Source organism: Penaeus vannamei, chromosome 4, assembly GCF_042767895.1.
Source record: "Penaeus vannamei isolate JL-2024 chromosome 4, ASM4276789v1, whole genome shotgun sequence".
Classification (NCBI taxonomy): Eukaryota; Metazoa; Arthropoda; class Malacostraca; order Decapoda; family Penaeidae; genus Penaeus; species Penaeus vannamei.
Genome location: NC_091552.1, coordinates 5165981 through 5189163, shown reverse-complemented (window position 1 = coordinate 5189163; position 23183 = coordinate 5165981). Strand labels below are relative to the sequence as shown.

Below are 23183 nucleotides of genomic sequence, written 5' to 3'. Positions count from 1 at the left end.
TTATTTTCCCTAGGTTCTACTGGTGGCTGCCTGCTCTTCCGTTCTCCATCCTTATCTTCATCTACGATGAGATACGTCGCTTCATCCTGCGTAGGAACCCTGGTGGTTGGATGGAACTGGAGACCTACTATTAAGCTGTTACTGTGAGCGCAAGAATTACTAGAGCTCAAGACTGATCGCATGGCTCGCATCACCTGCCATCATCAGTGAACTTCCCACAGCCAGCACTTGTGTCGCTATTACTTGTGGAAATTTATTTAATATCCCAATATGGAAATTAATTTCTAGTTGACCCCAAGAATATTTAGTAAAAGAAGAGGCTTGGTCTCTTCATGATTCCATATGTATTTCATTGTTACTTACTGAGGATATTAATGTTATTATGGCTGTTTCTACTTTACCCATTGTTATATTTAAAGTTTCCAGTAAGTAACAGTGACATACAGCTATATATATATATATATAATGTACAGAATCCTGGTGAAGGATGTAATAAAGACAAAACCGACACTTCAAGACTGCACCAGAAGTAATTTTAACCGTGGTTTATATAACCTGGTCAACTACTGCTCCATACTGCAGGTGTGAGAAAGCAGTTTCTCTTGAAGGGGGGTGGGAAGGGATAAAATGTTTTTGAATGCTGTAAACAAAAAACAAAAAAATCATAAAAAAATATATAAATAAGCAGCAATTGGAAAATGGCCACATTGTTCTACCTTTTTAAGTTTTTGGAAGAGGGATTTTGCTTTCTTACACAAGTGGTGCTGGGGATGTTCTCATCTGTTAAATTTGTGTAAATTTTAGTGCACATGAGTAGAAGTGTGATGGCTACAAACCTGCAGCCGAAATCAAGTGTAAAAATATTGTGTAGATAGTGTGTAGACAGCCCCAATCTTCATGAGACTACCTAGTTTGCAAGAATGTTTTCATAATTGATCATAATCATTATTCGGAGTCGAGTTGTTACAGCTGTACTGCTCAAACCTTATCCCACGTTCGTTGGTAAATGTTTCAATGCCTAGGTTTTATTTTATGTTTTCCTTCTCTGGATATGTATTAACATTTTTGCTATGTGCAGTAAAATCTGAGAGGATAATACATTTTAATCTAAAAAGTAACTGTAATTTAATTTGATCCCTTTATGTGTAATGCTTTATAATATGTCCTAAACTATGCTTTGGTTCTAAAAATTTTCTCTCAAAAGTGACACATTGGGTCCATAACATTCCACACTAAAGTATCAGCTTTGCACACTCAATTTGCTTTCGTTATAGAAGCCGGTCAATGGTAGAGGTAGAGTTTTTCATCTAGCTCTTAGGAACGCAAAAAAAAAATCATAGCTCCTAACCTTATGCTTTGTCTTTGAGAGTGAAGCCCGTTTAGAAAGAGCGCATGACTAGAAAGAGTGCATGATTATGATGTAAACAAAATACTGGCCATTTTCCTTCATTGTTAATCCAGAGCATTCATTATTCAAAATTGAGCATTCTACCTCTGTAGTTCCTGCTCAGCTTCCACCAAGTCATGTCGAGGCTAAGTTTTTGGTGTAAACAGATTAATTTAGTTTGTGTATAGATGAATTACAAATGGTTAAAACTGCCTGGCTATAATACTTAACCATTCATTCTGCATCTTGATGGGAACAAAACTGATTTATGTTTACTACAAAAACTATGCTGAAATCTAGCTGCCAGGTGTAGAATCTTATTGTTTTAGACTAAATGATTTGATCATACTGTATGTTACCAGTTGATGGAGGTCTTGTTGTCGAGATTTGTGGCAAGCAAGGAACCATTGCTTATGTGACCTGCAGCAAACACTATCATTCAGTGTGGTAGCCAATTACACTGTGGTTTCCTGCTTGTCATCCTAACCAAGCTTCGTCTAAAGCATCTAGCTGTGGGTCGGCCTTTGTACATAGGAGATACAGATATCATAATAATTAATAGTAAGAATATTAAATATCAAGGCAACTATATCTTGTTATAAAGCAGCACTATCACTAACTTTTTTGTGTTTTTCATGGAGGCAGAGAAGGAGCCCCAAGCTCCTTTTCAAAGGGACTCGAACTTCTATGGCACTTTTTTGGGTGCGCATCTTACACCTTTAAAAATAAATGTTTTCTCCAAACATTTGGAGAGTTTTGTTTTAGCCCTGCCTCTGATTCCATGTTCAAAAAGAGAAAATTTTAAGAAGTGGTCACAGTTTTATCATTTATTTTACAAGTTCAAGGTTTTTGAATCCAATCCAAGTGCTGGATTCAACAATAAAATGTTTGAAATTTTTAAAACCTTTTTTCTTACACCTGATCGTAAGAAATTTAGAACTTAGAATAGTAACTAAAAGGAAGAAACTGATGTAAATATTTTTTAAACTGCAGTCTAAATAGAAACTTACAACTTTAAATCAATCTAGTTAATGCCTCACACTTAAAAATAAAGTCAACAGTAAAGTTTCAGTACTTACCTGAAAATGTGAAATAGTTGTCCAACCAATAATATTTTTCATAGCATCCAACCTCAGGAAAGAATAAACAGGCAACTCAGCCAGACACTTGAGTACTCTTATTTGTCAAGTGCCTCTTTTATTCTAATCAACTGACATAATACTTACGTTTACATACGATTGGTGTTCTTGGTTGTCCGATTTCAAGCAGGATTCCTACCAGTGGCTCATGCTACGGCCACAACGCGAAGGAACGCCTAGAGCACTCATATAATAATCATATTGTTTTACACCACTTCATTCTCAAAAGACACTTGGCGAATTGGAGTACTCAAAAGTCCAGGGTGAGTTGCCAGTTTTGTCTTGGCGTTACCGGAGTACCTAGAGGAGCAGACACGTGTAATTCTCATGAGCTAGCAGTATAATTATAGTTTGGCAAAGTATGACTGACTGACCCCAGTTTTCGTAACAAACAAGACTGAATATGATAATTAAAGTAATCTAGTTTGTAGAATAAAGTTTCTAGGCTTATAATGCCATCGCTAAAAAGACTGAAAGAGAGTCTCGTGGTTGATAAAGCACTCGGGCTGGTATTGGTGAAGACTCCATTAGAATAAACCATACAGAACATCGAGAAAAAGTCTAGAAGCAATGCGATAATTGCAAAGCATAATACTGTCATAAAATTGATGCTATTACAAAAACACAAGGTTTGATACCAAGCCAAAAGGAAATAATTGAGACGGACTTCACCAGGTTGCCGTGAGGCTGACGAACTCCCGGAAGGAAAGGCTGAGTTACAGATTATGAATATCTCAATATGAGAGCTGCATGCACGTTTTGAATATTTTTAATTCAATATCAGTGTCTCATAAGAATATAGAGAAAAATGAAAGAAAGAACGCGAGGAATTGGTGCCTCGGGTACGAGAACCGAATTAGGTTGTTGACCGTGCATTGGCCATTGGTGTGTGCTGAACAGAAATAGTGTATACAGACATTTGAGTGTGTGGACAGTTACCAAGAACTGAGAGTGGGCTTCAAACAAGACTCAATGTTTCTAAAACCTGACTTACAGAATTTTAAGTAATTCTGACTGCAATATGGAGAAAGGCAAGTGTTTAATGTCTTTTACAGGAGTCACACGAATCCATGTGTAGGTTCTTAATTACGGGCGATTTACACTATGGTGCCAAATAATACCTATATTACGCATCAGAACTATTCACATGGAGCGTATAAACTAACATTATGATTTTAAAAAGTTAAGAAATATCTCATCTAAATTAGCGGACAAGGTCGGCGGTTACTTCTAAAGGCGCGATAAAACAATGGGGAAACAACTGATGGACAAAGGTCGTGTTAGGAATTGAAACTTATATACTTATATTGAAACATAAAATATGTTTGACGTTTTGACCTTATGTTCCCCGTTGTAAAACTTTAGAAACAGCCTTAACAGATGTCGATTTCTCAAGACAGGAATTGCGGCTTACTTGATTTATGGCTATGTGAAGATATATTAGAGGTTCCGAGTCCAATTATAGGCCTATTATAGGTTCGTTCACCTGTACCTGAAACGAGAGCGAGAGAGAGAGAGAGAGAGAGAGAGAGAGAGAGAGAGAGAGAGAGAGAGAGAGGTGTAGGGAGAGTGAGAGACAGAGATGTAGGGAGAGTGAGAGAGAGAGAGAGAGAGAGGGGGGGGGAGGGGGGGAGGGGGGGAAGGATGGAAGGAGGGAAGGATGGAAGGAGGGAAGGATGGATGGATGGAGGGAGGGAGGGAGGGAGGGAGGGAGGGAGAGAAGGAGGGAGGGAGGGAGAGAGAGAGAGAGAGAGAGAGAGAGAGAGAGAGAGAGAGAGAGAGAGAGAGAGAGAGAGAGAGAGAGAGAGAGAGAGAGAGAGAGAGAGAATTTATTTTAAAGTTTATTTAGATAAATAGTACATAATCCAAATATATCCGACTCCTTTGACGTATCTAGGTATATTGCATTGTATAGATCCTTGGGCAAGATCTTTACAACCGCGTTCATATTATTTTACACATGCAAATTGTTTGTTTCTTTAGAATGTCCTTAATCACATGTTTTGTCACTGACATCATATGTCTGCTTTCAGAAAGGGCTCTGAAAGGTTCTATGTATTGACATTCCATTACATAGTGTTTCAAGTTATTCCCTATTTTTTCACAACATACTATACACTTTTTAAGCGAGTTAACCTTAGTTAAGCTATTGTGGACTCCCTTTCCCTCCATAAATGTAATTGATATTTTCAGTTACCTCATTGTACATTTTAACTGAATTACTCTAAATGAGACATTTCATCTCTATTCTTTCTATTTATTCATGTCTTTATTCTAACTTTTTATTTGTTGTAGAGATGGACTAATAACAACACCAATGCTGCTGCCCGTTACTGGGTTCACCGAACCATCTGTATATATTCTATGAAAGTCATTATATTTTGCAATATGTTTAAAATCATCAATCCATTATCAAAGTTGATGTGTTATTCTGTTAAAACTAATTTTCTTAATACTAACACCTATTTGCTATTACTTCCAAAGTTCTATTGCACATGACCTGGGATGTTTTGAAATAACCCAATAATTCTGTCATCTCTATCGCATTGCAAGTATTACCTACCCACGGAAGCTCTCTCATTGCTCTCTATTAAGCAAGATTAAGACATTTAGTTTTATTTTAAGAGAACCTTTTCTAATTTTCCTATATTAGTTCTGAGCAATGTTACTAACATGGGTGTGGCCTATCACTCTCCTTATACCACAAACATTTGTCTAAGAACATTTATGAATTCCCTTATTTTGTTCCTTGTTATTGCTAGCAATGGCCTAATTCTACAATTACACTACTATAAATTCCTCAATATCATACACTTTTCTTTTAACAAATACAATTTCAAACACTTGTAGTTCTTAATCCTTCATAGTTTTAAAAATAATTTAACACTGCCTCTTGCTTCGCCCTTTACTCCACAGTGTGATACAACCTATATTTTATTAACTAATATTACAAGGCCAACTTTCAAACTTCCCCAAATTTAACAAGAATCGCTTTCATTTACCTTAATGATGGCGCTTGTAACAAAATATCGGCAGCATGTCCTACATATACCACCTGATAAGAATATTGTATTTTGGCAATAATGCTCATTGAAACATTAAAAAACATTGGATTTAGTAGTGCAGCAATGAATAATATATCTAGAGAGAGAGAGAGAGAGAGAGAGAGAGAGAGAGAGAGAGAGAGAGAGAGAGAGAGAGAGAGAGAGAGAGAGAGAGAGAGAGAGAGAGAGAGAGAGATACTACGTAAAGCACACGGACCTACACTGACATACTTTAAGCATACAAATCCATGAATCTACATAAAACGATCACTTGTAGCCCAGTGGCGTAGCTAGAGGGGGGGGACATGGGGGACAGCTGCCCCTCTCTGAAATAGTCAGTTTTGTCGGAAACTAAATCCTTGTCGGGAAAATGTGACGGCAATCTGCTTTTTTTTTTCATGTACTTTTCCTTTTAGCTTATTTAAATGACACAATCCTCTGTTTCTCGCCCTAGTCATTTCCGTGTATCTTGTTCTTTTTCGAATCCGGAGGTTAATTTATCACAGGAATTCTGACGTTTGTTTACATAAGAAGTTGCTGTTTCAGATCAGTGTAGCGTTGCCAGTCAGTGAGGGTGAGCATTTACCCCCTCTGTCAAATTTCCTATCTACACCACTGTCGCAGCCACAGATATCTAAACTATATGCACTCAAATCGAAGTTTTCCACATAATGCATATTCACCGTATCGAAATATACAAAATATTCATAAATCCATACATTCCATATGCATTAAATATTCACACAAATCTACGGATATTTTTTGACGTAGATACAATTTCCTCATCTGGGGAAAAATGGTACCAAGGAACACGGGTATCTGGGAAATATTAGGAAGGAGCACTTCGCATTAAGAGGGGCATGGATATCAAGAAGCATCAGTATAACCCCACAGGCTTTACATAGTTTTTGCGGGGTCTTAATGGACATGAGAGGATCCAGTTGAACTTCCAAGTGCGTGCATCGATGGGTACCCACACTGTCATCCTCATCACAACTACTACTATTATTGTCATTTGTCTAGCTAAAACCGATTAGCGCAGGGGTGTCAAACGCGGTTCGCCACACTCCTATTGTCGGCCCGTAGCACATTTGCTAGTCTTACAGTCGGTTGTTTTACATGATTATCCCGGTCTTGTTGTTTTTGCAATGAATGGAATAGGCTACTGCATTTTTTACATTATCCATGTGGCCATTTCGTGACTGGATTATCTAGCACACATATTCTGTACTAATAGTGAAATATGGTCACCCTTGGATGAATGAGTTTGACAGCCCTGTCTTGCACTTGACTATTATGGTCAATTTGGTATTGCTTTTGAGAACAAAGTATTCACATATGAACATAACCATTCCTCCTTGATGACGTATACACTTGTGCCATTTTTCTGGTGGCATTTCAGGTGTCTCTCGTGATCGGAGGCGAGATAGGCCCCTAAGCTCCGCCCACTCCTGTGACGTAATAGGAATGGCTACTGTTGATGTCTAGCTAGCTTGCTGTACTGAATTTTTCGACTGGTACACAGTAGGTTGGAATGTAATATCCAAGATGGTTTTTGATATATGTTGAGTTATACGGGGATGAGGCTAACCAATATAGATACAAATTTGGTGTTGCTTAAGCCACAACCGTCGGAAAAGATGGCTCTGATATACCTATCAAAAAAATGTGTCACCCACTTCCTTCAACTGGTTATGGGGAAAATGTGAGCTAAAAATAACGATGCTCTCATAAATTCTTTAAATTCACTGGATATATGCAAAGAAATCAAGAACAAATTTTTAAACAGTGCCAATTTCAAATATATATACACATTGGTACCTCTGGGTGCTAACTTCACTCATTCTTTGGCTCCGCTTGGGAACCAAATTAATTTTTCTCATTGGAATAAATGGAAATCCAATCAATCCGTTCACCGGCCCCAGAGACAGTAATTTGTAACTTTTGTATCTTTTTATGAGTTTAAGTGTGGAAAAATACAGAAACGAATTAATGATAACCATAATTACAGAAAAACAGAGTAGCACTAAAATAAAACAATAATTGCACTGTATACTTTACCTTTGTGGTTGACCGTTGCTGGAATGCATGGATGGAGATGGAGGAGGAAGACTACTCTTTCGTAGGAGAGGCTTTAGAGAACTGTTCTGTTCCATAATAACAACGGGCAACTCTGTTGGTATTTCTCGATTTTTTTATCTTCATCTCCTGGGAACTGGTTAGATGTTTCTATTCTGAGGTACAGGTGAAGCAGCCGCACGCCTCACGTGGTTCGGAAGCCTCGTTCGCGACCCGAAGCAAAATGTGATCGGAAATGGTGTTCATAACCCAATTTAATCGTGAATAGGGATGTTCGTGTTCCAAGGTTTATGTATGTAAAGCAACTTAAGAGTAAAATTCATTCAAAATACTGAATCTGTGAGAGTGCGAGTGTGAATGTTTGTGTGTGCATGTGTCAGAAAATACTGAAACACCTAAAAAAATTTAACTGTGCTCATTTTCTTTCTCTACTCCTTAGTGTTGCCAGCTTGTCCCATAACCACAGTTTTCTAATGTTGCAGATATCTCCCTTCTCTTCTCCCTTTGCCTCTTTGTTCCACTGATCCCTGATTCCATTAGGCAGCGGGAATGTTTCTCATGACCTCATTAAGGAGTAAACCAAAGGCTCTGATCTGGTAGCGAGCACCATTACTAGAACTAGTGATGAATTCCTTGCTGCCAAACTGTCCCCGGTTGTGAGTATATTCTTAGGAGTTGGGTCAGGCCATTTGAAGTCTCAACAACTGGCCTTTTTTTTTTTTTTTTTTTTTTTTTTTTTTGTCTGTTGCTATGACCTTACACCTGCCTGTGACTGCTTTTGATAGTGGTTATATGCCTTTTGAGTAGTATCCTGAAACCCCTAACAGATTGATACATTTGCCTTCTTTTCCAGCGGTTACTGCAAACACGACATCTCGCGCAACAGGAATCGAGTAGGCAGTAGACATTTATCCAGTTGCCATATGCATTCTTTCTACTTCAGATATTTCATGCACATTCACACTTACATTGGATATCTATAACACTGCACAGCTCACCATAAGATAGAAAAATTCATTTAGGAAATTATACCAAAAAGTACTGTGTACTATTAGAAAAAATAACCAGTACAGTAAAACAGCTAACAGCCAACTGCGGCCCATTACGTCACAGAAGTGGGTGGAGCTTAGCGGCCTGTCTCGCCTCCGATCACGAGACACCTTTTGTTGTCCCGGCCAAGGTCTATATAAGTACAAGTCTCGTCACTTCGGAGTTCTGCGCAGCTTTGGGTGATAAGGCCTATGACGTCACTTGGAGAGAGCTGAGAGCAAGGGGGGCGGGGGGAATTAGAGCATGGTAGGCTGGAAGGGAGATAGTAGAAAACGGTGGTAAATGAGCTGATACTTAAGTAACTTTAGATGTCGGCACGTTGAACGATTTGCACATTGGACAGATTTTACAGGCGATGATTATCAGCGATTGTTTATAGGCCTATATCACATATTCTACGTGAATTTAGTTTTGTAATTTTCATGTTGCAGCTTAGACATGGCATAATAAAGACGTAAAATAAAAAAAAGACATGGCATATGTAAACTCCAAATGTTTTTTGACGAATTTACTATAAAACAAATCATACAACAATAACAATAATAATGTTAATAATAATAATAATGGCAATACATAAACATAATAATAACATAAATGTACATATAGAAGCTGCACGCAATCACTGGGTATTGTGGCTTTGCGCGCACCGGTCAGTCAAGCGAGCGAAAACGGAGAGAGGGAGAGATCCTTACGGCTCCACCTCACATCAAAGAATGACCCCTCGTTTAGCATCGAACCCCCAGGCTCTGTCTCCAGATGACGTCATGCGCGAGATGGACGAATTTGAGTCGCTTAATGACGAGACCTGTACTTATATAGACCTTGCCCCCACCCACCCCAACACCCGCAAAAAAGGGTTCTACAGGTTCAACACGTTTCAATAATGTGCGCGCAAATGACAAACATGTATCAAAGTGTTAGGGGTTTCGGAAAAGCTACAAAATAAGGCTTCATCTTTACCCAAGCGGACATTAACTTCATATAGATGGGTTTTGACTCCCAAGGTTCTCCACACATTCGTGCTAGGACTCTCGAACATTTTTCATCTCTTTAAACTTCAATATTTATTTCTGCATCTTCAAACTGTTCCATCGGAGGTTGTTTCAAAGACCCTAAAAAGGAAGATGGGCTTCAAGCAACATCTCTGGTTCAGCTGTATAAAACACAAGGCAATTCACCTTAAATGTGCGTACTTAAGTCAGCTGATGTATTGCCGCTGCGTTAATGTTGCAAACAATGGTTTTGCATTGTTTCTTTTATTCATTTACTTGGTTATCTATTTTCGGTGTGTGTGGCAGGCTTTGTCAATGTTTCCATGATAATTCCAAAAATAGAAATAAAGCTATATGATTTTTTACTCAATACTGATAGTCACTTAGATGAAATCGATTATTTACTTTTCCCAAATACATAACCTTGTCGTATTTATTCCACATTATCAGACACGATTCGGACAAATGTCATATATTACACATGTATCCTCTGGCTGATATAAACATTATTATAGTCACCATCATAATTATGACATTACTTTGGAGGGGAGCAATAGTATTTTCGGTGGTGGTGGTGGTGGTGGTGGTGATGATGATGATGATGATGATGATGGTGAGGAGTACCGGAGAAAACAGCTTAGATCAGAGGTTCTCAAAATGGGGGATCCGATCGACTGAGGGATCGGAAAGTGTGCTCAATCAGTTTCTGTGTCGCTGCCCCCACACCCTTAAGAAAGTGTTTAAAAAAACAGGAGGGGTAATCAATTTTGGGGTCAAAATTGATTACCCCTCATAGATTACCACTTACCTTTGTGCAAAAGAATATCCCTACGGTTTTTTCTATGAATTGCAAGGAAACCTGTATTGCCGAATGCTGCTTGAAGTCATGTAGGTCTTTCACAAGGCTTATTGGCTCCGGGCCTCCAAATAATGTCTTACCATACACCTGCCAAACATAGGAGGTCCAAGAGGAACTCAAACTTCTGGGCCACCAAATGTTTATCTTTGTCTCCAGGCACATATGACCCATCTTTCTCTTTGCGGAATTTTATTTCTTTCAAAGAGGATTCAGTCTTTTCAGATGTTTGCTTCACTCCACATATCAACACGCTTTTAATCAGGCCATTATTGTTTCTATCTACATTATTATTAGAAATAACGCCTGGCACCACTAATGAAGAATTTGACTCAGCCAACCGATAGAACGTAACATTCCAAGATACTTTTCTTCTATAGCGTTTCTTTCGCAAACTAATAATAAGGGTAGTAGAAAGGATGTAAAATTCAGACATTCCAGGCACATCCAGCGGTGAGGAAAATGACGAAACAATCGGACGGAATTGTAGCGGATGACGTAATTGGGAAATCAAATGAGTAAATGAGAGTTGCACTTGGCCATGGCGTGAGAATAGATACTGGCGGTCAGTCTGTAGCCAATAAGAACTGTAATAATCACGTGACAAAAAAAGGCTGGACCTAAGGGAAGTCTGAATTTCAAATCAGTTTCGTAATGGATAGGTTGTCTATAGTGGCGTTGCACATGTATCACGTAATATGAAAGAGCAAAAGTACTCTAAATACCTTTTACTCGTCCAAAAGGTTTCCAAACCAACCAGAGGCATTATTGGGCTCTTTGATATTAATATACAAATCTACAAAGCAAATGCTTCTAGAATTAAAAACGAAGAAAAAAATGCGATATTTTTTGTCATTAGATAATAGGTATTACTAATATAGTGCTTTAGTACTTTGATTCGATGCATTCAGAAAATGATTGCAGGTTGAATTTATCTTTATTAAGCATTGATGAACTAGTTAACGTGGAGATATGGGACACCCGTACTTTGTGACTGGAATAGCACGTCGAAAAGTCATTACAGGGGTCGGATGAGATGAAGCTGTCTGCCACTCCCTTGATAACACGAACCTTTTTTACATCTATTATCTGATCCATAGACTGAACATGTTAATCCCTCTCTTTTACTTCATCGGTTTAGCATTCCAGCACGTGACGCGATGCTTGTATCTTCGTGGTATAGATTGCGAAGACTTGTTCTGTTTGCCAGGCTGTCAAAGATGTGGATGCCTCTGTTGCTAGTAGGAAGGGCACCTCCTGTACTGTGACTTCGAGTTTCACTTTACAGAAGAATTCAAACGAACATGGTTATATCTTGGGTCCGAAACCTTGCAAAATCGTGAAATTTGGCATGAAAGGTTTCAACATGGCGTCCTGGAATGGGATTCCGGGGGTCCGCTATACTTTTTCCATTAAATGGAGGGTTTCTTTTCACAACTATAGTGAGCCCAAAATTGGGACAGTCATTACCTCGGCAACGGAAATCCTAGAGCAATTATTTTTTATCTTATGTTATTGAAAATACCGGGGTTTATTTTGGCTTTTGAGGAATTTCTGACTTGTCTGACTTAATAAGACTTGGTATTTTGAAAATGCGATTGCGGCTAAGGTTTCTGTGCTAGTAAAACGTTAAGTTGGCCACACTTTTGTTCGTTAATTTTACGTGTTTATATCTCCACTAATACATTGTAGTTGCCGTTTGGCTCACATTACGAAATGGTAAATGTTATTCCGTAACTGAATAAAAAGTGTCTGACAAAAATGAAATGTTTTCAGTTTTTTTTAATAAACAGTAAAATATACTGTGCCGAAATATTAAAATGTTTGTAAACGTTGATACCTGGAACACAACCGTGGCCATTTTGAACGAATAAGGTGTAGGTCTTTTCTTTAGGGAAACATAGTGGTATGGAATAGCTCCCATATACAAGACAACAGAGCTCGTCAAAGCTCGACGCCCGTACATTAGTCTGCAGTTGTCTGTTGTGTGTATTCCTTCTTTATCCTCTTTGTATTTATTATTTATTCAAGAATAAAATACTAGGTTTTGATTAATTTCTGCCTTACCCTTTAAGATTTCCTTTACATGTAGATTGATATTCAAACTGGATATAAATGCCACTTGTGTTTTTATTATCACTGGATAATACTTAATACAATAAATGTAAATATCTATTGTGTTGAAGATATAACAGAAAATACATCTACACATGTATTCACATTTAAGCAATTATAACAAATGAGCCATTACAATGGAAGACGAATAACATGATTGAAAATGCATTAACACTCCCATATTTCCAATATAACATATCTGAAACAATACAATTTTGAAAAATGAAGCAATTAAGATAAACTATGAAACACATAACAGCAGTCAATAATTATGGTTATATTTTTGACATCTTACTGGCTTTAATGTATTCAGAAACATCAATAGTTTCTCGCACTCTTGTCTTAGACAACACCTCAAATAATTTGCAAACTTCTCATGACCCTTGAATTGTAAAGTCATAGAAATACATGCAAAGTTACATTGTATAGAGCAGTTCTTTTTAATTTATATTATAAATATTTTAAATTACATATGCGCTAAAAATTGATCACAGAATCTATCTAGATCCTTTGTCCTTACACAAGCATAGCAATAACCTTATTCCACATGACCTGTGAAATACTTGGGTTGAGCGTCGCAAGGAGGAGTGTGGGCGAGCCAAGGTGATAACGAGACGCATTATAATTCTGCAAGAGTGTATGGCATGAAACCATCCAATTTAGAAACTGACTGAGAGTCTGAACCCATGCAGGTTGACCCGAAAGTGTCACCAGGGAAGGAAGGAGAAGACGATCTCGCAATGCTGGAGTCTCAGCAAGAACCTGCATATGATTTGTGGCCCATAAGCCTGACCACACAATAAGCCCCATCACTAAGAGATCGAGGTAGAAGGTAATGCGCTGCTGCTGCTCATGCATTGCAACGAGGTTATCATCTGTCTTTCTCTTTAGGTGATCTCTTAGACGTCCTAGTAGCTGCAGGAACCATGAGGTACTCTCATTTACAAGGCACCTAGTTACTAATGTGTTTGACATGACACTAAGCAGATGAGAGCGATCGCCAGGCAAAGAAGCTGCAGAGTCTACCAAGTCATTGAGCCAGGGCAGAGCCATTTCCTCTGGGTCCTTCTCTGCTACATGGCAACGTAGCACAGCTGCTCTGTACAATCTCTCATTTGTAACTTCCCACCAAAGTGATGGAGAGGTTAGTCGTTCTATGTGCTTTTGTGGAAGGTCAGCAACACATGCCTTATACGTGTTATATACCGCTTCATCTGTAGGGTCCATATTTTCATTTAGATGTTCAATAGCATTACTCAAAACATTTCTGTTAGTGTCAAAGATGAAGTCAGCAGTAAGGACTGGTTTTACCGACTCCAATAAAGCTTTCATATGACTTGGATCAGATATGCGTTGTTGGAAAATGTATGCTATGAAAGGCTGCAAGAAGTTTGGAGGGACTCCACGACCAATGTGATCTAACAGCCCAAAAAGTGTAATTTCATCTTCTTTGGTTAAGCCATTGGTAGGTGCTGGTAACATCCACTGGCTTATCAGATTACATGCAGAGGGGGACTTGTTACTTTGTCTTGCAGCAATTCTAAAGAGACTATGTCGAATTCTTGTTGTCCAATCTGAATTTGAAACTGATTGGGCTGCAGAAAGTACCTTTTCCAAAAATATCCAATCTAGAGCTGGATATGGCCGTGGCAATGGCTGGCCCAAAGATTCCATTGCTAATACAGCACACCTTAGCAATCTCTTCTTTGCATCTACTTCTGTGCAGTTTTCCAACATGTCAGGGAAGTCTATAAGGAAATTCACAAGAGTTCTCAACGTCGAGGTGTCTTTGAGGAAACTGTAAGAAGGAGGCTCTGGTTGACCACCACTACCCTTGACACCTCTGCGCTTTGCCTCCTGAACAGCTGTCATGTAGATTCCTTTTGGCAGTCCAGCTACTTCTCGTGCAACTAGAGATTTAATGAAGTTCTGCACATAAGGGATGTGGGCTTCTGGGCATCCCTTCATCAGCTTAATCCAGCCTACAGCAGGGACATAATCTAAGACATCCACTGGGTTACGTGCAGCTTCAAAGGGTGTTGCGGCCATGCTGGGTGGCAATTGGTGTCCTTCCCTTGCATATTTTGGTAACATTCTCAGAGTATAGCTGCCATATTTGTAATTTTCCAGTGATTTATATGCTGCTTCCACTACATCTATACTATGATGATGACTTACCCAATTCCACAGAATTATAAGAGAGTTCTCTGTGAATTTCTCATACTCTGAGCTCTCTACATGGAGTGTTGGGACAAGTCCTAGGAGATTACATAATTTTACTGTAATTTCAGGTCTATTGTCTCTCACCAATTTGGGTGCAATAACTCGCCAAGTGGTTCGCAAATCTATGACTTGGTTGGAGCATAAAGCATATATACCATCAAGGGCTATCAGGGCTTGAGCAGTCCCCTCATTACCGCGGCATTCATTCAACACTTTTGAGAGCAGCGGCAGCAATTCCTCACCATGCTGGGAAGGTCTGAAGAGAAATAACATTATTTGTAGAATATCTCAAAATATGAACAAAGCAATAAAACTCTAGAATAACTATATAAAATATGTAATCTGAACACTACCAAAAATCAACTATATGATTGTAGATGAACTCGCAATCACTTTTCATTCACTGCATATGAAAATCATACATGAACTTTCGGCATTTGTAATATCAGTGCATTTATTCTACTGTCTTGTAACATTACATAAAACAAACTTACTTTGATTTACAAATACTGGTGACAACAAATGCCCTTGCAATCTGAACTTCTGGAGAATTTATTGACCTATCATTGATCAGCTGTGACAGGTATGAGTAAGTTCGAGGTTCTACAGTCCACAGATCATGTACAAGACGCAGGACAAGTGGGCGTAGGGAGCCAGACCCCCACAGAGCAAGGAGGGTCTTCAGCACCAATGCAACACACAGCTGTAGTGAAAATGTAGGGTTATATCATCTATTAATGGCTTGTGGTATATATCTTTGATTTCAGAAAAGTTAACACTAGTACACTTGATAACTTGGCATTTTATAAACATTCTAACAAAATATCAACACTGTTCCATACTCTATTACAAAGTATACTAAGAATCTTGTGTCACACCTTATTAACTGCTAATGATGGTAGAGTGTACAGTATCGTGAGACGTGTCGCTGGATCAGGTTCACGACCCAGTCTGTAGAGGACCATTGGGAACACTTCTAAAGAGAGGGACTTCTTCTTCATCACTTCCTTTTCTAGAACCTGTAGAAGAGTATGAAAATAAACCATGTATAGATATACAGATTCACACATACCCACGTGTGTATGTGTGCACGCGTGTGTGTGTGTGTGTGTGTGTGTGTGTGTGTGTGTGTGTGTGTGTGTGTGTGTGTGTGTGTGTGTGTGTGTGTGTGTGTGTGTGTGTGTGAGCATGTGAGTGTGAGTGTATGTGTGTGTGTGTGCAAGTACTAACTAATATAGTAAAATCAAGTGATATAATGAATGCATCATCATACATATTTGTAAACAATATTGCAGTGCATATATATGAATAAATAAGTAAATAAATAAATATATATATATATATATATATATATATATATATATATATGGAGAGAGAGAGAGAGAGAGAGAGAGAGAGAGAGAGAGAGAGAGAGAGAGAGAGAGAGAGAGAGAGAGAGAGAGAGAGAGAGAGAGAGAGAGAGAGAGAGAGAGAGAGAGAGAGAGAGAGAGAGAGAGAGAGAGAGAGAGAGAGAGAGAGAGAGAGAGAGAGAGAGAGAGAGAGAGAGAGAGAGAGAGAGAGAGAGAGAGAGAGAGAGAGTAAAAGAGTGAGAGTGAGAGTAAAAGAGTGAGAGTGAGAGTAAGAGTAAGAGAGTGAGAGAATGAGAGAGTAAGAGAGTGAGTGAGTGAGTGAGACTAAAAGAGAAAGAGAGAGAGAGCCCACACAAACGGCAATAGAGCTCCAGCACAATAAGATTTTGTGAACTCCCCTGTCTTTGCCAGAGTGTGCTGCTTGCTATACAATTGCAGGAATGCCAAAGGAGGGTGTCCTGAATAATCAAAATACCTAAAAGGAAAGATGTATGAGGATTTATTTAATTTTCTACCATCTGTTACCCTTTATTTTGACATTCCTAACTGTGTCATCGTGTTTACATCCAGCCATAGCAAAAGACCCGGCAACCCTGAGTTGTGTGAATCCCTCCTGCTGCCATCCTTTCTACCAAGGAGCTTATTCCAGATTGTTTTGCTCCAGCGAAATTGAAGGCGGTAACTGCAAAGCCTGACAGGATCTCTGAAGTCTTTTCCATATAAACTCAGCTAGATCCAGCACTTCAAGATCCTACTCAAAGAACACAGTTGCCTCTGCTTCCTAGCAATTTTGAGATGGGACGAGACACTTGTCAGCAGATCCAGGGAGGAGGAAGTGCTCTCACTACAAACAGCAAGTAAGGCCACCTGCAACTTCTGCAAGGCAAGAGGTCACACTCTGGACAGCTAAAGGTGGAAGGCTTTGGCAGACAATGCCAAACTGCTTAAAAAAAATTTGTCAGAATATCAAAACTGTCAAACACAAAATGGTAGTTCACCCTCAGCCTCTACTAACCTCTCCGCCACTTCAGCAGCGATACTTCTTTCCACCTATACATTGAGCCTCTCGCTGTTCCTTCATGGTCACATCCTAACTTTAACAGCCACCAAGGGCAAGTGTAATAAATGGCTTCACTGATTCCAACACCTCAAAATAACAACCAGAGATGCCTCTCAATTCTGTTTGCTAATGTAAGAGGCCTCTGGATTAATAGTGGTGAGCTGACTCACATGGCCTTCAACATCAGTACCAATATAACAGTAGCTACTGACAAAGAAGAAACAGAAAAGGAAAGAATTTTGGAGGTGTAGCTGTATGCTATAGAGATAATCTGCAGATTCAGCTGTTAACAGTTGACTTACCAGACTGACTGAAAGATGTTTTTTTGGAGGTCATGCTATGAAGTCAAATGAGTCCCTGCTACTTTGCAAGGCATAACACCGATGGAAAACTTAGTTGTCATTCAGGCTCGCAATAGCTTAACAATTGGGGACCATAGTTACCATCTCATTTAGTCAGCATAAGAGGACCTTCTCACAGTTCAGGGGCTGACAGATTTCCTGACACATCCTCAGTAGAGATTTAGATAAAGAAAAATAAGGCTGTGAAACCACACAAATTAGCTAGTTATGAAAGTATAACTTCAGTCACAAAACTGGAATGTTCTCCAGGTGGGGAATTCAAATGAAAAATCATCCTCTATCACCAGCCTCCTCACCATAATGCAAGGGAAATATGTCCTTTCATGGACACATCAAAACCAGGGGATATAGATATTCCTTTGGAATATCTATATTGATATGCTTAGGGAACATCCTGAAATCAAAACGTATGCTGATGCCAGTACCCACTTTGTTTCATATCAGCGTGAGAATCATGACACTATGAAAACGAATATGAATTCAAAGTTACAAGCAATCTATGACTGGGATCACAATGACAATTAAGATTTGCCAAACAAGCCCCAGGCAAGTTATATCCCACTCTCATGAAGGACAAAATCTTAATGACCATCACCCTCAGTCTCAGTCCTCTGCGTGGACGTAGACAGTGGTCTAAGATTTAACAGGCAAGTCAGCAGGATCTGAAAAACACCATTGAAGGTGACAGCCCTTCAAAGCATATCTCACCTCTTGAATCCTTTGGGAATTCTCACACTGTACAAGTCCCAGATCAGACCACACCTAGAATATGCCACATTGGCCTGGTCTCCTACTGCAACCACCAGCCACAAAAGGCTGGATGAAATAGAAAAATGGGCTCTCAGGCCTATCTAGGAAGCCGCCAATCTTCATCACAAGGACTTGCTGGAACATCGTAGCAACATCAGGTCTCTAATGGTGTTTCGTAATGCTTATCTAACCAGCCTCTGACTCCCACCCCACGGCCAACAGAGGAAGTTACACTCTATTTGGCTCTTGGTGGAAGTTCTGTGACAGTCTAGGCAGTATCAGCACAACTTCTCTGCCAGAGCTGCATGACGATAGAATTTACTCACATCCACCACCAATGTCGCCAAAATAACTATGTATAAGTAAAGACTGCAACACACCAAAGGTGGTCGAGCAAACTATCACCTCTCAACTTATACACCCATAGCAACACACAAAACACTGCATAAAACCTTATTATGCATTGATTACATTTCGTTATCTGTGTTATTTTAATAAATTAATCTGTTTATTGCTTATAAAGAAAAGTTGGTTAGGTTTTCAAATAAATTACTTTAGGCAGGTAACTTTTAACCTGCAAAAATTAACCTGTATGGTATAAATTAAATGGTTTCCTCCTATGCAAATCTGTATGATTATTATAAATAAAGATGTCAAAAAAGGAATAAGAGAGAGAGAAAGTGTGTGAGTGAGACTAGGCAGAGCGGGAGTGTGTAGAGGGTGAAGGAGAGAGAGGGAGAGGGAAAGTGAATAAGTTAGGGAGAGGAGTGAGAGAACAAAATAGTCGAAGAGAAAAAGTGAGAAAAAGTTAGAGAGAGAGAGGAAAAAAAGTGAAATAAAAAGACTACAGTAAGAGATAAAGAGAGTGAAAGAGTAAGAGAGATAAAGAGAGGTAGGAAAGAAAGCAAGACAAAGAGTAAGAGAGAGAGAGTTGGGGGGGGGGGGAGTTTAGACTGAGGGAGGGAGGGAGACAGAAAGAGAGAGAGAGGGAGGGAAAGAGAAAGAAAGAAAGAGAAAGAATGATAGAGAGAAAGAGAAAGAAAAAGAAAGAATGATAGAGAGAAAGAGAAAAATACAATGAGTGAGAGAAAGAGAGACCAGGAGAAAAAGAGAAAGATAGGAGGAGAAAGAGAGACCACGACAGAGAGAGAGAGAAAGAGTGCACACCTTTGTTGCTTCTTGAACAGACTGTGATGTAGATCCCTGGTACAAAAACACAGATGTCACAAAAGTATGGTGAAAGCTTGAAATCTGATTGGTGGATGTAGCTAGCTTAGACAGCCAATCTGAGGCCAGCTGTGGATCCCTGACCAATCGATCCGAGAACTCTAGGGCTGGTATGAAGGAAACCAGACTGGAAAACGTGCAGCATAATGTTTCCCAGTGCGCATTACCTGTGTAGAGAGAATTCTGTCAATCATAATGCCTATATAAACAATCCTGGTATTGATGATGTTTTAATGCTTCTCCTATTATGTAAAATCATTAAAATCTTTGCTTCTTTTAAATCTATTCCTGAAGTTTGGAAGCTTGCTACCAGCATAAAACTTGAAATAGAAATTTACCCATTAATATATATATATATATATATATATATATATATATATATATATATATATATATATTTATATTTAAATAATAATACCTACAAACACAATTCTCTCTACCTCTCCTATATCATTTGTTACTCTACCTTTAATTTTTGTAGATGATTATTGTGTGCTTACAACAATATTACAACAAACCTGCCAACTGGGTATTTGCTGAAGCTTGGGCTGGTGTTGCCTGTATAAGAGATACTACAGCTGCAGCAGCTGTTGTCAGGCCAGGAATACTTGTGCAAGGAGCTGACAACACCTGCAGCAGTGATGGCAACAATCTTGCACCAATCAAAGGATTACCATCTTTATTTGAAAGAAGAGTTGCACCTGAAAAAAAATTATAATAATAATAAAAAAAAATAAAAAATAAAAACACCTATCATAAATCTAAGAAAACTGTATGCCTTTAACACCTACATTCAAAGCAAAGTCAAATTTCTTTGTATGTTTAATCACAAGTTATTTCAATCATTTAAAAGCTAAGTAACAAAACTTGTGTACCTATTTTATTACAGGTCTTACCTAACTTTAGTAGATTTACTTGTAGCTGTCCAGAAGTTTGAGGTATGACTTCTGCCAAAGCACACAGGGTAACGTCGCACCCTCTTCCCAGGCGGGACACCAATATATTCAAATATCTCTCTACTGTTCTTGTTCCTAACCCTTGCTTCTACAGAAGAGAAATAAAGAAAGGAGTTGGTTATGAAATGTAATCTGCAACATCTTACTTATATTTTACTTATTTATTTATAACCACTAGTTATAAGGAATAATCCAAAAAAAAAATAGACTAAATTACTGCACAACAAAAATCATACAATCAATTAGAACTAACCCAAGCCAGTGGCACCATCATGACAAGACATGGCAAAAGAGCTGACTGCAACCTTGCAGAATTATCAGCTATTGCAATTTCTGTTAGAGCAAGTAGTATCATCATCTTCCTTTCTATGTGATCTTTGCTACTATCCTGTTAGGAGAAACATTGAAAATTATTGTTTTATGAAAAAAAATCATGATTATCCATACCAGTATGTACTTCTATAACTATATCTCTATTTATCTATTTATAAATGTATATATAGTTTTCAACAATCAGATACTGTATTTCCTGTTGCATAAAATACTGCATGACATATGACGGGCCCTCATTTTTGCAAATATATATATTTTTTTCTTTAATGAGAAAAACAAATAAACAAGCAAACTTCAGAACTGTGATTTTAAACTATTGACTCCTGCATGCTATTAATTCCACAACATATATGTACTTGCATACAGCTTTAGATCATTTGTCATTTAAGTGTTGTTCAATATAAAAAAGTCAATTTAAAAGACCAAAGTGTTTGTTTACAATGTATCCTTTCACCCCTATATCTCCTAGCATTGGGGGTTATAAATTTACAATGCTTAAATTTACATAATATTCTTCATGTTACTGATTTCAAAAGGTATCAGGCAGAGGAAATGAGAATAGCTGAACTTTTGGCATTCAATGGCCTTACCTAAAAGGTACCTCTATGTTGCCTGTCACAGGAATTTGGTTGTCTTTTACAGCAAAAAAGTACAGTAAGTCATCACATTTTTAGGACTCATTCAACATACAATACTTACTTTGATAAGAGTAACAACCCTTGATAGCAGAGGAACAAAGTCAAGGCCTAGCTGGGCAGAATGTGAATTCACAATGAGGGATATGAGAGGCCTAGCCACTGGTAAGGTGTTCTCTGTCATACAGAATGCATGGAGTACAAGTGGACGAACATGGCAAATACTCAAGGACCTTAATCTGCATAAGAAGAAAATTCTTTATATAGTTATGCAATGCAGCATTAATAAGACAAATGATAACCTAAAGCATACAAAAAGTTCTAAACTTTGCTGTAGTAGTCTACTGACTGCACTAAACTAAATTGCAACTACATTACACTTACAGAACCAATGTGTTCATTTAAAGTGTAAAAATCTAGGTATTGCACGTGAGTAACATTTTATTGGCAATCATATCTAAAGTTCTGAAGGACTTGTAAAGAAATCTGTTATGCTAATATCATTTATAATGATGTGAAATGCTTAGTGCCTACACACATTATGTAAATGTTAAAATAGACAAAATAAAATATGCATGATTATATATCTAAGCTTACCCCTTCACATGAACTCATTCAGAAGACCCATGATTATTCTATCTAACAGCTCATATAATAAAAGAACTTTGACTTCCCTCTTGTACGTAATGCAAAACATACAAAAAAAAAAAGTTTCCCAACATGTAATATCATTATGAAAAAGCTCAAGACCCTTTTAATCTGTTTGACCTGTTATCTGGATGTCGCAGCAGACTGGCCACTTCCTCGAGGACTGTGGATGTCAGGTCAGGCCGTTTGGTGATAAGTGTAACATATGGGTGAGTTGGGCCTTTGGGAGGGCCTGTAAAAGGGAATTCTGGCTCTCCACTGTTGTCAGAATCACGTTGAGACATCAGCACTATCTCTGTGATTCCTTGTACAATAGCTCTTGGAGACCTGTAAAGTACGAGAGGTCATCCTATTAATAGGAGACAGCAATTCATTGTAATCTCATGAACCATAACTTACAAGAATAGTATGGAGCACTGGTAACAGACTGTTAGTGAAAATCTGATCTCCTTCCTTCCTTGGATTTCTGACTGTAACACATCCAGTTATAATAATACTTGCATTCATAAAATGTGTGTATGTGCATGTGTGTGTGTGTGTATGTGGATGTGTGTATATGTGGATGTGTGTGTATGTGGATGTGTGTGTGTATGTGCATGTGTGTGTGTATGTGCATGTATGTGCATGTATGTGCATGTATGTGCATGTGTGTGTATGTGCATGTGTATGAGTACATGTGTGTGTGTGTATGTGCATGTGTGTGAGTACATGTGTGTTTGTGAGTAAGTAAGTATGTGAATGTGTAAATGTGTGTGTGTGTTCTTACCTAGTTGTTTCAATATGGGAGAAGAGCTAAGCTCAGGTGGTCTGTTATGCTATATTAAATTATTGTATAATTTTAAAAATTGATGCACATTTTTTGCACACACTATGTTTTTTGGGAGGCTCTTTCATGCTTCAATAGTTTTATTTGGGAAACTAAATTTTTTGACATCTTTATTGCCTCTTTTTATGTTGGGTCCTCTTGTCCTTCTTATG

At 38.4% G+C, this 23183-nt stretch overlaps 2 protein-coding genes across 10 annotated transcripts in view; one reads left to right on the top strand and one right to left on the bottom strand.

The window, feature by feature from the left end:
• The window catches only part of Atpalpha (sodium/potassium-transporting ATPase subunit alpha), a 182629-nt gene extending 181511 nt beyond the window's left edge, over positions 1-1118 (top strand). For all 9 annotated transcript variants that reach the window (XM_070120592.1, XM_070120591.1, XM_027367938.2 and 6 more), the window contains one exon: positions 14-1118. In XM_070120592.1, the coding sequence (XP_069976693.1) occupies positions 14-134 (121 nt within the window). In that variant the 3' untranslated portion in view covers positions 135-1118. The remainder of the gene's footprint in view (positions 1-13) is intronic.
• Positions 1119-12659: 11541 nt separating this feature from the next.
• Positions 12660-22532, bottom strand: LOC113815922 (focadhesin; the record flags this gene model as incomplete). Its single annotated transcript, XM_070120587.1, is given in 9 exon segments — positions 12660-15141; positions 15380-15588; positions 15764-15904; positions 19574-19800; positions 20152-20334; positions 20530-20677; positions 20843-20977; positions 21622-21796; positions 22326-22532. Coding segments are annotated over 9 exon segments (3388 nt in total), but the record flags the coding sequence as incomplete, so codon positions are not given.
• Between the last annotated feature and the right edge of the window lie 651 nt (positions 22533-23183).